General features: G+C 45.0%; 1 protein-coding gene across 3 annotated transcripts in view; it reads right to left on the reverse strand.

The window, feature by feature from the left end:
* Nucleotides 1–12,310, reverse strand: part of CORO2A (coronin 2A) — a 60,566-nt gene that overhangs the window by 14,932 nt on the left and 33,324 nt on the right. For all 3 annotated transcript variants that reach the window (XM_056513786.1, XM_056513787.1, XM_056513788.1), the window contains exons 2-3: nt 7,542–7,742; nt 2,480–2,596 (exon numbers count right to left, since the gene is read on the reverse strand). In XM_056513786.1, the coding sequence (XP_056369761.1) occupies nt 2,480–2,596; nt 7,542–7,742 (318 nt within the window). The remainder of the gene's footprint in view (nt 1–2,479; nt 2,597–7,541; nt 7,743–12,310) is intronic.

Consider the following 12,310-nt stretch of genomic DNA (forward strand, 5'->3'; position numbering starts at 1 on the left):
TTCCATCATCTACTCAGAAACTTGCAGCCTTCCTCAAAGGGAGGCCCAGCCCAGTAAGCAAACAGATGCATCCTTGCACACAAGTCTTACTTGCATTAGTGGCTTACAAATACCTAGAAATGGGAGAGAGCACCAGGCTTTTAACAATAAACTGGGAAGACAGCTTTTCCTCTCATGTCCAGCCCAGTGGAAGTGGTGGACACTTCTGTGACCCCCAAAAAGCCTTTCTCAATCTTCTATTAAAACAGAGTATTGCCATGAAGATGTCTCAACAGTATGTCCAATCTGAGCTCTCCAGAACAGGCCAGGTTAAAGTAAGATGCTGATCCCACAGAATGAGTCCAAAAACAGACTGAGATGAGAAGGAGACAGTAGCACAGCAAATCTGAGGAGAGCTGGAAAGAAAACAATCTGTTCAGTCTCTGGCTGCCCTTCAACTACATAGCATGAAGGAACAGAGAAGATGGAGCCAAACTCTTTGAAGGACCACAAGGAAAGCATCAAAGGCAATGGATGGATCTGGCAATATGGCAATGCCTGGAGATCAGAGGCATCCCATTTTCCCTGGAAGGATACTCAACACGTGGAAGAAGGACCTAGTGAGGCCACAGAATCTGTAGCCTTAGAGATCTTCCCAGCTGATCTGAACAAGGCCTGGAACAACCCAATTCCCAAGCAGGGCTTGCAGGAAGTGACCTCCAAGGTCTAGGTACAAGGTATCAGGAAAGACAGTCACACCAATAAACCAGCCTGCTGTCCCTGCTACTTAGCAGGCAGGGAGCAGATGTCTCTACACCATGTCACAGTGCAGAGGACCCCTAAGACATTTCCTGGTGCTAAGATGAGGATGAGAGAGTGGTAAAAAGAGAGTACAGTCACAAACAGACAGACTTCTTGGAACAACTTTTGTACTGAGACCAGTGACATGCTCCACATTTCCATTCTTCAGTCTGAGGTGTGAAGTTTCTGGAGAAAACTTGAAAGGAAAGCTGAGGATAGTGCATCCAGTTTTGCACCCCCCAGTGCAAGAAAGATGCTGATAAACTTGTGAGTCCAGGGGAGATCACCAGGATGATCAGGAGCCTGCAGCACTTTACCCTGTGAGTAGAAGCTGGGGCAGATGAGCTTGCTTGCTCTGGAGAAGAGACAGCTTCTGGGTAAATTAATAAAAGCCTTCAATACTTACAAGATTACTGAGAAAATAGAGCCAGGCTCTGTCTTGAAATGCAGGGTAGGAGGACAGGATAATAAGTCATTAACTACACTGGAAGAAAAAAAATTCCCCATGGGAGGAGTAAAGAACAGAGCAGCTTGCCTAGAGAGATGGTGAAAAAAACTACCCACTCTCCCTTTCAATGCAAATTCTTCTGTGATTCTGTAGCTGCAGTGGGATGTTTTGAAGACTATGTTCAGCTCTCACATGAGGCTCAAAAGAGTGACCAAAGCTGTGCTTTCTGCCATGCCATGCCATACTTCCTGCGACAGCATGAAAACTTGGCATACAGATTGGAAGATAAAATAAAATATTTACCACCTATTTTACCAGTTGAGAAACTGAAAGAAGCCTTTAAAAAAAAAAAAAAAAAAAAAAAAAAAAGCCAGAGCAGTATCCAAACAACCAAAGACAAGTCACTAAGCAAGAAAGACAATTGAAAAAGTGTATGATCAAGAGTGACTTTTTGACAGAACTAAAATGGTGGAGCATGTGAACCAAGCCAGGGCTGGAGAAAATGTCAGGAGAAATCTCCCTGATTCTGTATGGTAGAGTGAGAATAAACCCAGTGAGATCTTATATGGGATCTCTGGAAAAAAAGCATGGTAGTTAGTCAGATGCCCTCGCTACCAAAGATGTCAACACCACACTTTTTACAAGATCTTTTGAAAGTGACCTTCTAGGAGGTAGATATGAGCTAAATTGTCCCTTACAAAGATGACTTGAATCTTTCAACTGTTATAGAGTCTGCATCTTAACCATACCAGCTTCAGCCAAAGCACCCACTGCAGAGCTGTGTGATGCATATTCCTCACCACACCTGACCCAGCATTGACTTTACAGAGCAACTGAGTGCAGGAACAAGCCCAAACTTGCTCTGTGGGGAATTAATCTGAAAGAGCTGGTCCAGATAAAGCTGTGTTGAAGCTTTTATCCTAAAGTAAAGACAGAGTTTCAAAGAGATTAAACTTGAATAGCCATTTCTTTTTAAACTCATATTTTGTTTTTATCACACAAACACACTAAGAAAAGGCAAAAGCCCCCACAAAACAGATCTTCCTCATTACACTGATTTGGTATATTGTCTGGAAGGCATCACACAGGTCTGAACTCAGAAGAAAGAAAAGAATCTTACTCTTACCTGACTTCTTAAATAAGTATATGCATGCTTTCACATCTCATCCATGAGCTTTTTGCTTCTTTTAACTTCATTCTCCAAAAAGCACATTAGCCAGGTACTAACACAGTACAAGGTGGTAAACTTACTGTGGCATCTTCTGAACATGAAGCTATTACAAAGTCATTGAATGGGTTCCACTTGATGTCCAGAACATTTCCTTTGTGCCCACATACTTTGGGATAATGCGGGTCAAGCTTTCCAGTCTGGAAAAAAAACATATCATCAACCTAAGGTGAGCCATGGAATTACAGAACATTTTCAAGGCAGCTCCAGAAAGAAACTTGTTTCTGCCTGTTGTTCTCCAAATGACCTGGGTGCTCTCTGTCTGTTAAGGATGGGTTTTTGCTGTTCCTGGTAGTCAATTCTTGATGACACCACTGTAAAGAAAGGAAAGACTGCATTCCTCAGTATGTGCTGCTGTGAAAAAACCTCTATGAATGAGATGAATCTTCTATATTTTTTTAAAGATCTCTTGATGGGGGACAAACAACAGCAAACTGTCCTTCAGAACACATTTCCTACAAGCAGCAAAAAAAATTTTTAGGTTTTGGGTTTAGCAAAAAAGATATTTTTGACACAAACCACAAACTACAAAGTTTTTCTTTCAGCAAGCTTTCTATTTCGCTCTGGTGTTCAAATCCAGCCATTCACCAAAATCAATCAGCATTCTGGACTCTCAAAAAGAAAAGAAAAAAAAAAAAAAAAAAAAAGCCACACACGTTTAGGCGGCATCTGCACTGGTGCAAATGCAGCACACAGTGCCCAAAGGTGTATTGAGAGCCATGTGCCACATGGGGGCTGTGTTGCATTGAACAAACCCACACTGCTGGCATGGTCTCGCTGGAGAGTCGAGTCTGAGTCTTTAATGGCAGAAAGGGTGGTGGCGATTTTATTAATATTGAAGCAACACTTGCTTCTCTCTGTAAGAAGCCGGAGAAGTATGGGGAGCCGCCTGAACCCCCCCAGGCATCAGTTCAAGAGCAAACTTCAGTCACCTAAGAAGGTGGCAAGCTGGAGGTGCTTACCAGCTTACTGCTTCCTACCTGGAAGAATTGTAAATCAAAATGATTGCAAACGTGCTTTCCCTAGAAAGCAGACACTTCTGTAGATGCACTATCCCCTACACATCTCCAGAGGTGGGCCTTAGGAGAGCAGAGCTGAGGGGAATCACTGCTGTCCCTAACCAGGCTGTAAACAGGATATAATTTTCCCAGTTTTAAATTCTGAGGGTTTTTTGCAATTTTGAATGCAGAACAGGACACCAGTGTGTAACTATTCTGGCTTCACTGGAAAGTTTGTTGCATAAACTGGGACTAACCTGCTTTAAACTGAGCATCCAAAGGGCTTTGAAATGTAAAATACTGTGTTTTTTAAAACTACAGTATAAAACAATTCCCTTTTATAACAGCGACAATGCAAAGAGATTTGGGAAGGCAGAAGGGAGATAAAAGGCTTTTAATAAGAAGCACTCCTCCACCCATAGTATCCTTTCGTTGGCTTCAGAACTTGTTTCCTTGATGACAACTAAAAGGGGTGGACAGCTGGATCCACAGGGATCCCTTGATCCATAAGGGAACTCTGTCCCCTCCCAGAGCTAGTTACCTGTCTGCTCTCCATTTTGGGAGACTCCCAGTCTGTCCTAAGCCCACTTTGCCTGGCCCATCCTTCAAAGCTCTCTTACCCCAGCCCCTCTTCCCCAGCAGACTTTGGAAAAGGAGCCCTTGTTCTTCTGGCCACCTGCCCCACTGCAACTGGGACAGAGCAGGACTCACCACACACCAACCCCCCAAGGGCCAGCAAACATACATGGCATAAAGCTAGAGCTGCTGGTCCCAGATGCACATCTGCATGTGGGAGTGAAGGTCTTCACTGCTGGAGGAAATTTCATTCCAGAACTATTTCAGTAACTAGATGTGCTGCCTTTCCATGACTTCCACAGTTGCCTGCAGAGCTTGAAAATGAGCAGTTTTTCAACCACTCCCTTCCTAAAATTCTAGCATTTCTGGAAAGCTTGGAGCTCACTGACAAACATCACTTGTAGTAGAACATCTGTCAAAATTCTCACAGCAGATTTGTACAGGGTAGATTACTGTGAGGGAGGTCAGCCCCACCTGTGCCCCTAAAGGGCACCAGCACTGTGCTCAAAAACGTGTCAGTTACCTAAGGCCAGAGGGGTCATCATCAGTTTCATTTTACAGTCCATGTTCCCAGGGAGAAGGGAGGAGAGTTTGTATCTAGGAGGTTTGCACAGCCTCAGATGTCCTCCCTTTCACACCTGGTGCTGACACATTGAAAGACTGGAGATTGCAGACCTGGGCACAAATTATCTCCTGTCTCTTGGGACCCTCTTCTTCCTTCCATTTTGCTGCAGAGGAAGGGACAGATGCAGTCTCAACCAAGTCTGGTCATCAGAGAAGAAAAAAGGCACAAAAGGTACTTCCTTTGTGCCTCAAAGGAAGGCCACAAAATTTCCCTCCCAGTCAAGATCTTTCCTTGGCATGCACTTCCCCAGCACATCTACACCCAGGCCACACTGTGGGAAAGCAGCTGGTCTCAGTTACAGTCACTGAGCTCGTGTCTCCTTGAACTTGCAAGATTTACAGTCAGTCAGTCTGTCCTGGGCACCAGGCAGCCCCTGTGGCCACAGCCCCTTCCCTCTCTGTTGAGATGTGCTGCCCTACCACCCAGCTGGTTTCATGGCACATATTCACCAGGTTGTCACTGACACACCCTGCAACAGACCATTTCCAAAGTGGTGGCAAATATTCGATTAATTTCTTACAAGGCTGAATGCAAAGGCCCTCTGAAGGGATGGTATCTAGGGCAAAGAACTCATTCTCAACATAACCTCCCCTGTCCCCAGCCCTACCTCACCCCCAGGCTCTCAGAGAAGAAGACTGATGCAGAAGGAAAGAAGTGGTATTTATTCAAGGAGAGATGAGAGAGCTTGGTGTTTATGACTCAGCAGCAGAGGAGGACAACAAAAAACAAGGAGGTGCTGTTAAACAGAGCAAAGCTGAGGCTTCATTCAAAGACATCCTTAGATAGACAGCCCCTCTCGTAGCAACAAATGCAGAATGAAGTAAAGAGAGCATTGAAGGGAGGGACAAGAACAGCTCCCTAAAAAGGTTGTTTATCCTTCTCAGCAAGTGCAGACCTCCTCCTCCTGGCTACTATTTCTTGTTTTCAACAAATGTGTGACATCCTGGCTTTTGGGCTCTTACTCCACACTTTGCCCCACTTGGGAAGTGTCTGCTTCTCATGAATCCAGCCAAAATAACCACAGTCAGCTGTCCATTGTAAGAGGGCAACACTGTCCTGGACTCATCTCCAGAAGAGGCTGCCTTTGGCAGCCGAGGGCACAAGCCAAGTGTCCAGTACACTGTGTGCCACGGCTCACCTTCGCAGGGACAGATGGCAGTCACAAAAAACATGCCATCCCAAGCACAAGTCAAAAGTTTCTGTTTGCACCAGGTGGTACCACTTTGGAAGTGTATCAAACAAAACAAAGTAGCTGGTATGGCAGGTCCTGACTCAGGGAATCCCTTTCTTTGGGTGGCTGAGGCTGCTTTACCCCTGAGCATGGATCAGGAACTGGTATTCAGAGAACAGCTGTGTGAAGCACCTAATTTCCCTGATACACAACCAAAGGTTAACCCTCAAGGGACCAACTCCTCTTCATAGCTCCATTTTGAAGCCATTAATTCTTCCAAACTCACCAGCATCCAGAACAGTGAGCCCCACATCTGAACTGCAGCAACATTTACATCTGCTGCTAACAGTCTACTCCCTATTCTCCAAAATCCCCTTCACCAAACAAATCAAGAAGGGTTGCTCCTTAAACTTCTCCTCACAGCTTTATACATTTTGCACATTTGCCTTTTTTCCCCGACTGATTGAGGCCTGACCTGCAAAGTCTTTCCTCACATGAAAGTACTTTAATATTTTCATTGACATACTTTAATTATCCTTTTCTGTATCTTTTTAGTTCTGCCATGTTACCATGCCTTTGATTTCTGCATGCAGTATTTCAGAACTGGGTGGAGTATCTGAGCAGATGTAAGAAGGAAAAATTACTACAAAGAGTAGCCAAGCTGAGAAGAGGTGAGAAGACAGAAAAATTAAGGTGCAAGCACCTTCAGCTACTTTTGCCAGCACTTGAAAGCTTGGTCCTACACCACATCCCAGAGTCAACAGCTGTCTGCTTACACATGCAGCTCTGTGATAAAGACAAGCTGTTGAGCCTCAACAGACCATCATTGCGGGGGCAGAAGTGACTCAGTCAAGAAAAACAGGGTAGTGGTTAATTTTAGAAGGACAGTCTCTGAACAGCACCAGCATTGAAGGAATGAATTAACAAAGTCCAGAAGGGCCGGAAACTGTGCTAGGTTCTTCAAGCACAACCAGTTCACTTTCATCCTTGGCAAATATATATTGAAAAAGTGGCATTGCAATAACACCATCAATTACCTTTTAATTAAAGGCTGAACTTTTGCCTTTCATCTGTTCTGTCCTGATTCCAGAGAGATCATAATCTCATACTGAAGTTAATCCACATCAGCGCATGCCTAATTTTACTGAAGCAATAAACATCAGACAGCCAGCTTCTCCCTCTCATCAGATCCAAAGTCATCAAAACTCATACACATGGGATTTGTTTCTGAAAGGGAAGTCTTCACAGCATCAAGGCTTGAAGTTTAAGAGCTTCATTGCCTGATAACTGTGTCTCCATTCTTTCACAAAGGAGACAGTAAAACAAAACATACCATATTCTCCTTTGGTCACAGCTGAATCCATGCCACTAAAGCAACTTTCTGGTTTTGTGCTCTATATCCACTAAATACTTTACAATTTGCAGTTTCTCCCAGGAAACAAACATCTGAACAGCACATTATGCTGATTATACAAGAAAGGCAAATGAGTTGTAAAATGAAGCAAGGTGTCAAAAATCTGCAAGCAGCAACACAAGAAAACATAAATACACACATGCCGGGAGACACCTGCTAGGGCTACTGGGGCCTCTTCCCTTATTTTGCCATTTGGGGCACAGCACGAACAGAATATCCTCTGCAATCTAGCTCCCTAGAAAGGCTGTGCCCCTGCAGGCTCCTGGCTGCTCTCGAAGCCAGCTGGCCTTGGGGAGCTCACCTGCTTGATGGGGATGACGAGGAAGGCGCCGCCGCCCGCGCACTCGGTGACCACGGCGATGAAGCTGGGGTTCACGGCGCAGAAGTGGTTGTCCTGGACGTTGCGGGTGATGGGCACGCAGTCGTAGCACTTGTCCTTGCTGGCGGCCTTGCCATACACGTGGCGGAACTTGGAGCTGCGGTACTGCGGGTTCCACGACATCTGCAGGGACAGAATTGCAACAGGAACGCAACGTAAGGGCAGGCAAAGCTCGCAGAACCCCACTGCCCTCTCCCCACCTGGGCTGCTCACACCAAGCCTCAGCCAGCAAGCTGGAAATGCAGTTTTCTCTGGTGTTCACCCTTTGCCACAACCCTGTTGCAATCTCTGATGGAGAGAGGAGAGTGTGGGGAAGAAGTGACAGCTCTCAGCATCACCAGCCAGCTGGACTGTACGTGGACTAGCAGTGTCCTGTCGCTGGGGCAGGGCCACATGGAAGCAAGTTTAAGACAAGATGAGTTCTGGTATGATAGGGTTCAGACAGCATGAAAAATACAACATCTTGGGTAAGCATGAAAGATGGTGAGTGAAAAGCCAGTTTGGATGCACGCTTTTTTTAGCTGGTTCAGGACCAAACTTATTCTAAAATTTGCTCACATGATCAAAAAAAAAGAAGTTTGACAGATCGTAGGAATAGTTACAGTCACCTGTTGATACTTTTTCCACAGACAATTATGTTCTGCATGTCTGGTTTATAACTGCACTACAGCCCTCTGACAGACAGCATTTTAAATGGTTTTTAAATGACACATAAAGCATGCTAAACACACTTAGGAATCCCTTCTCACACAGAGCAGTGAGGCTTAATGGAACTGGTGTAACTGTTTTCATAAAATCATAGAGTTACAGAGGCATAAAATGGATTTGGTTGAAAGAGATCTTGAAGACCATCTAATTCCAGCCCCCCTGACATGTGCAGGGACACTTCCCACCAGACCATTTTACTCAAAGCCTTATCCAAACCAGCCTCAATCATTGTCAGGGATGGGGCATCCACAGCTTTTCTGGGCAACCTGTCTCAGTATCTCATCACCCTCTTAATACCTAATCTAAGTTTCCCTTCTTTTAGTCTGTGTGCATTAGTCCTTGTCCTACCACTACTCCTCCTGATGAAGCGTTATTCTCCACCTTCCCTGCAGAACCCTTCAGATATTGGAAGATTGCTATGAGATTTCCCTGCAGCCTCCTCCAGGCTGAACAGTCCAAACTTTCTCAGCCTGTCTTCATAGGGGAGGATTTCCAGTCCTTTTAACAACTCCATAGCCCTCCCCTGGACTCACTCCAGCAGTTCCATGTTATTATTACTGGGGACACCAAAACTGTACACACTGTTCCAGGTGGGATCTCACAAAAGCAGACGGGTAGAATCCTGTCCTTCAACTGGCCATTTTTAAATTGGGAACTATCAGTGTTGGTCAGAAAAGGTAAGTAAGACTATTAAATCCAGATCCCACAAGATTTAGACAGCAAAAGGCATACAGTGAGTGTGGTGAGAAGATTCTACTGCCCAGATGAAAAGAAATGCAGATCAGGCAGGAAGATTGTGGTGAAAGAGCACCTCACACAACAGCTGGGAATATAGGCAAATACTGGCAGAGGGCATGGTTTTGCCCCATACTGACCTCTTTAATGTGTGTTTGGTGAACAGTATTATCAGTGATGCTGGCTGGATCAACAATACTCCAATTTGACAAGAGAAACCAATCAAGTAGCTTTTGAGCTACAGCAAGGCTCAGACAGCTCGCTCACATGGTTGAAGGCTGAAGGGAAACATGCATGCACTCAATGGCAGGAAGCCAAGTGCATCATTACCTGACAAGCAGAGGTATAAGCAATTCTGAACCAAAATGTTGCTGGCATGGTGTTGCATCCTCTTGGGATGACTATCAAAGGCTAAGAAACTGGGCAGTCAAACTGGAGCTTTACAGGCTCTCATCAATACAAAGATCCACAAAGTTCACATCCTGTGTCACACTGGAAGATTTGGACTGTGAACAGTACTAGGACACAAGTTCTATCCTATTTCCTGCCTCCTCCCAATTCTACTGACAGCTCAGAGCCAACTCCACCTTGGACAAATACACATGCCTGTAACATTCCTGGCAGATCACCAGTTAGTTTCATAGTCATCTTTCATAGTCATAATCACCTGTGCCAAACAAAAAGGGAGAAATGCCAGAAATGCCAGCAGCAATCCTGAAAGCTGATCTTGGAAGAAGGGATGTACACAGGCAAAAAGCAAGCTGAGGTTACAAGCAATGAGGTTATATGGGCTAGCTCCCCAAACAGGTGCAGTGTTCTCAAATAATTTCATGCTCATTACAGTTTTTTAGTGGTTAGGTTTACTCACACTGGGGCAGGGGGGGAGTCACTGCATTTTCCAGATGCAGCAGGATGCAGCAGTTGCTTCTTACAGAAGGATTATTATCTTTCCAAAAGAAACTAAATTCCCTGGCTGAAGGGATTTCTAGCCACACCACTTTTGAGTTGGGAGAGAGTGTCTGGTCTGAAGTTTCAAGCCTCTTCTGGAGAAAGGAGTCATCAAGCACACAGGAGCCATTATTGAAAAAGTCAGGCCTCTTTACCTAGAGAAGCTCAGAAGGATCTTATCAATGCACACCAATACCTCAGAAGAGGTACTAGAGAAGACAGAATCAGACTCTCCTCAGCAGTGCCCAGCAGCTGGACAAGAAGCAATGGGTACAAACTGAAATTCAGAAAACTCCATTTATATGCAATGAAACACTTTTTCTCTGTGAGGGCTGTCCAATACTGGCTCAGGTTGCCCATAACATTATGGAGTCTCCATCCTTGGAGGTATGGTCCTGGGCAGCTTTTCTAGTTGACCCTGCTTTGAGAAGATGATCACAAGGGATCACTTCCAACCTCAACTGTTCTGTAATCCTGTGATTTTAGGGCTTCTGGATCTCAGCCATGTGTATCTTGTACTGCCCTAAAGATGCCAGTGCCAACACACCAAGATGCACACCCATACAGGCAGACTTTCAACCCAATAAACCTGGAGTGTGCCTTGCAGGCTCAGCTTTCTCACCTGTCCCTCTGACAGGAAGTGATGGCAACACACTTCTTCCTCATTCATAAAAAATGCTGTTTGGACAGGCAACCATTTTCAAAAAAGTGCAAAGAGAATTGGTATAAGGAATGGGAGGGAGGGGGGAGAAAGTGATGGAAAAATATACCAATATTTCATCAGTAAGACAGGATTGCTTTTACATTGCAAAAACCGGTACTATTATCTCCAAATAATTAAAAGGCATAGTTGTGCATTTTGTGTCTGAAAATTAAATGATCTGCACAGTCCTTTAACAATATGCTTTCCCTGAATGTTTTTTTGACTAACAGCACTATCTTTCTACCTGCACCAGAGGTTTGGCCCCAGTGTAGAGGGTCTCTCCTTGCAAGTTTGAGCTGTGTGAGCCCACATGGGCAGAGCCCAAGGACCTGAAAATCCTGTGTGTGCAGCACTGGGGAAGGCCTGAAGCCAGAGCTGAGGGATCCCCAGCTCACCTCACTGCTTGTGGGACAGCAAGATGCCAGGGTGCCCAGAGCAGGGGCACGCAGATCACCCGTGCACACTGGGCAGCACACATGCACAGCATATTCTGAGAGGATGCTGGAGCTGAGATCTACCTGGCCAAAGAGACAGAAACATCCCTCACTGACTGTTCATGTACCAGCACATAGACTGACCCTGAACTGACAAAAGGATAGAAGTGACTGATGAAGGGATCACTGACCCTCTGCCAGGGTAGCGCAGAGCCCTTTGCATTCTGGAGAAAGATGGAAGGCAGCATAGCCTTTGCTATCCAGGAACTGGCCTCCTGCCTTCCCTCCTCATCATCCTGACCTAATTCCCAGTATTGCCAGCCTCCCTGTGGGAGAGGGGAGAACTGGGATGGTGGGAGACAGTGCAGATTATACTACTGTTCATGTATTTCCACATACAGCTGATGTAAAGACCAATGTCCTCTCACTCAGCTCTCAGGGACCAAATCCTGGGACCTTGTGGTTTTCACTACCACCTCTCCCAGCAATAACATTGAGTAGATCTTTTCCTGAACATGCCAAGAGTTCCTGGAGAAGGACACAAAGATCCCTACAAGCACTTCTCAGATCTCTGTTTACCAGATTGGATACCAGCTTTTTCAGGCTGGACTGTGTTTCCAGACAACTTCTGCCTATTGAGACGTGCAACCCTAGAACTGGAACTAGAACTATATAATGAAAGAATATGTAGTACTTCACACAAAATAGAGTAAAATACATCTACTTTTTTCAGCATTCGTCACTGCTGGCATAAAGAGAGGAAGTAGCTCCTCTGCCTCTGGAAGCAGGATAATGGAGCTATAAGATATGGAAAGGACACATGGTTTAAAATTATTTCTGTAGCCTCTCACTGTAGGCATTCCTAGGTCTTGACTCTGAAAGAATGATGTAACAGGGACTGCTCTGAGAGGCTGATCTGATTGTGAGGAGAGTCTCAACTACAAAGCAGAGGAAACTTCATGAAAGTTTGAGGCAGCAAGTGCAGTCAGCAACAGGTCATGGAAGGAAGAGCAGAAGGGAATCAACCAAGAATCTGTTGCTTCGTTATCTTTTTTTTTCTTTTTTTTTTCTTTTTTTTTTTTTTTAAGACAGAGCTTAGCAGTTGGGTCTGAAATTATGAGATAAAAAAAAAAAGCCATAGCAAATCTCACACTGGTGCTCAG

The sequence above is a fragment of the Oenanthe melanoleuca genome, chromosome Z, assembly GCF_029582105.1.
Source record: "Oenanthe melanoleuca isolate GR-GAL-2019-014 chromosome Z, OMel1.0, whole genome shotgun sequence".
NCBI lineage: Eukaryota > Metazoa > Chordata > Aves > Passeriformes > Muscicapidae > Oenanthe > Oenanthe melanoleuca.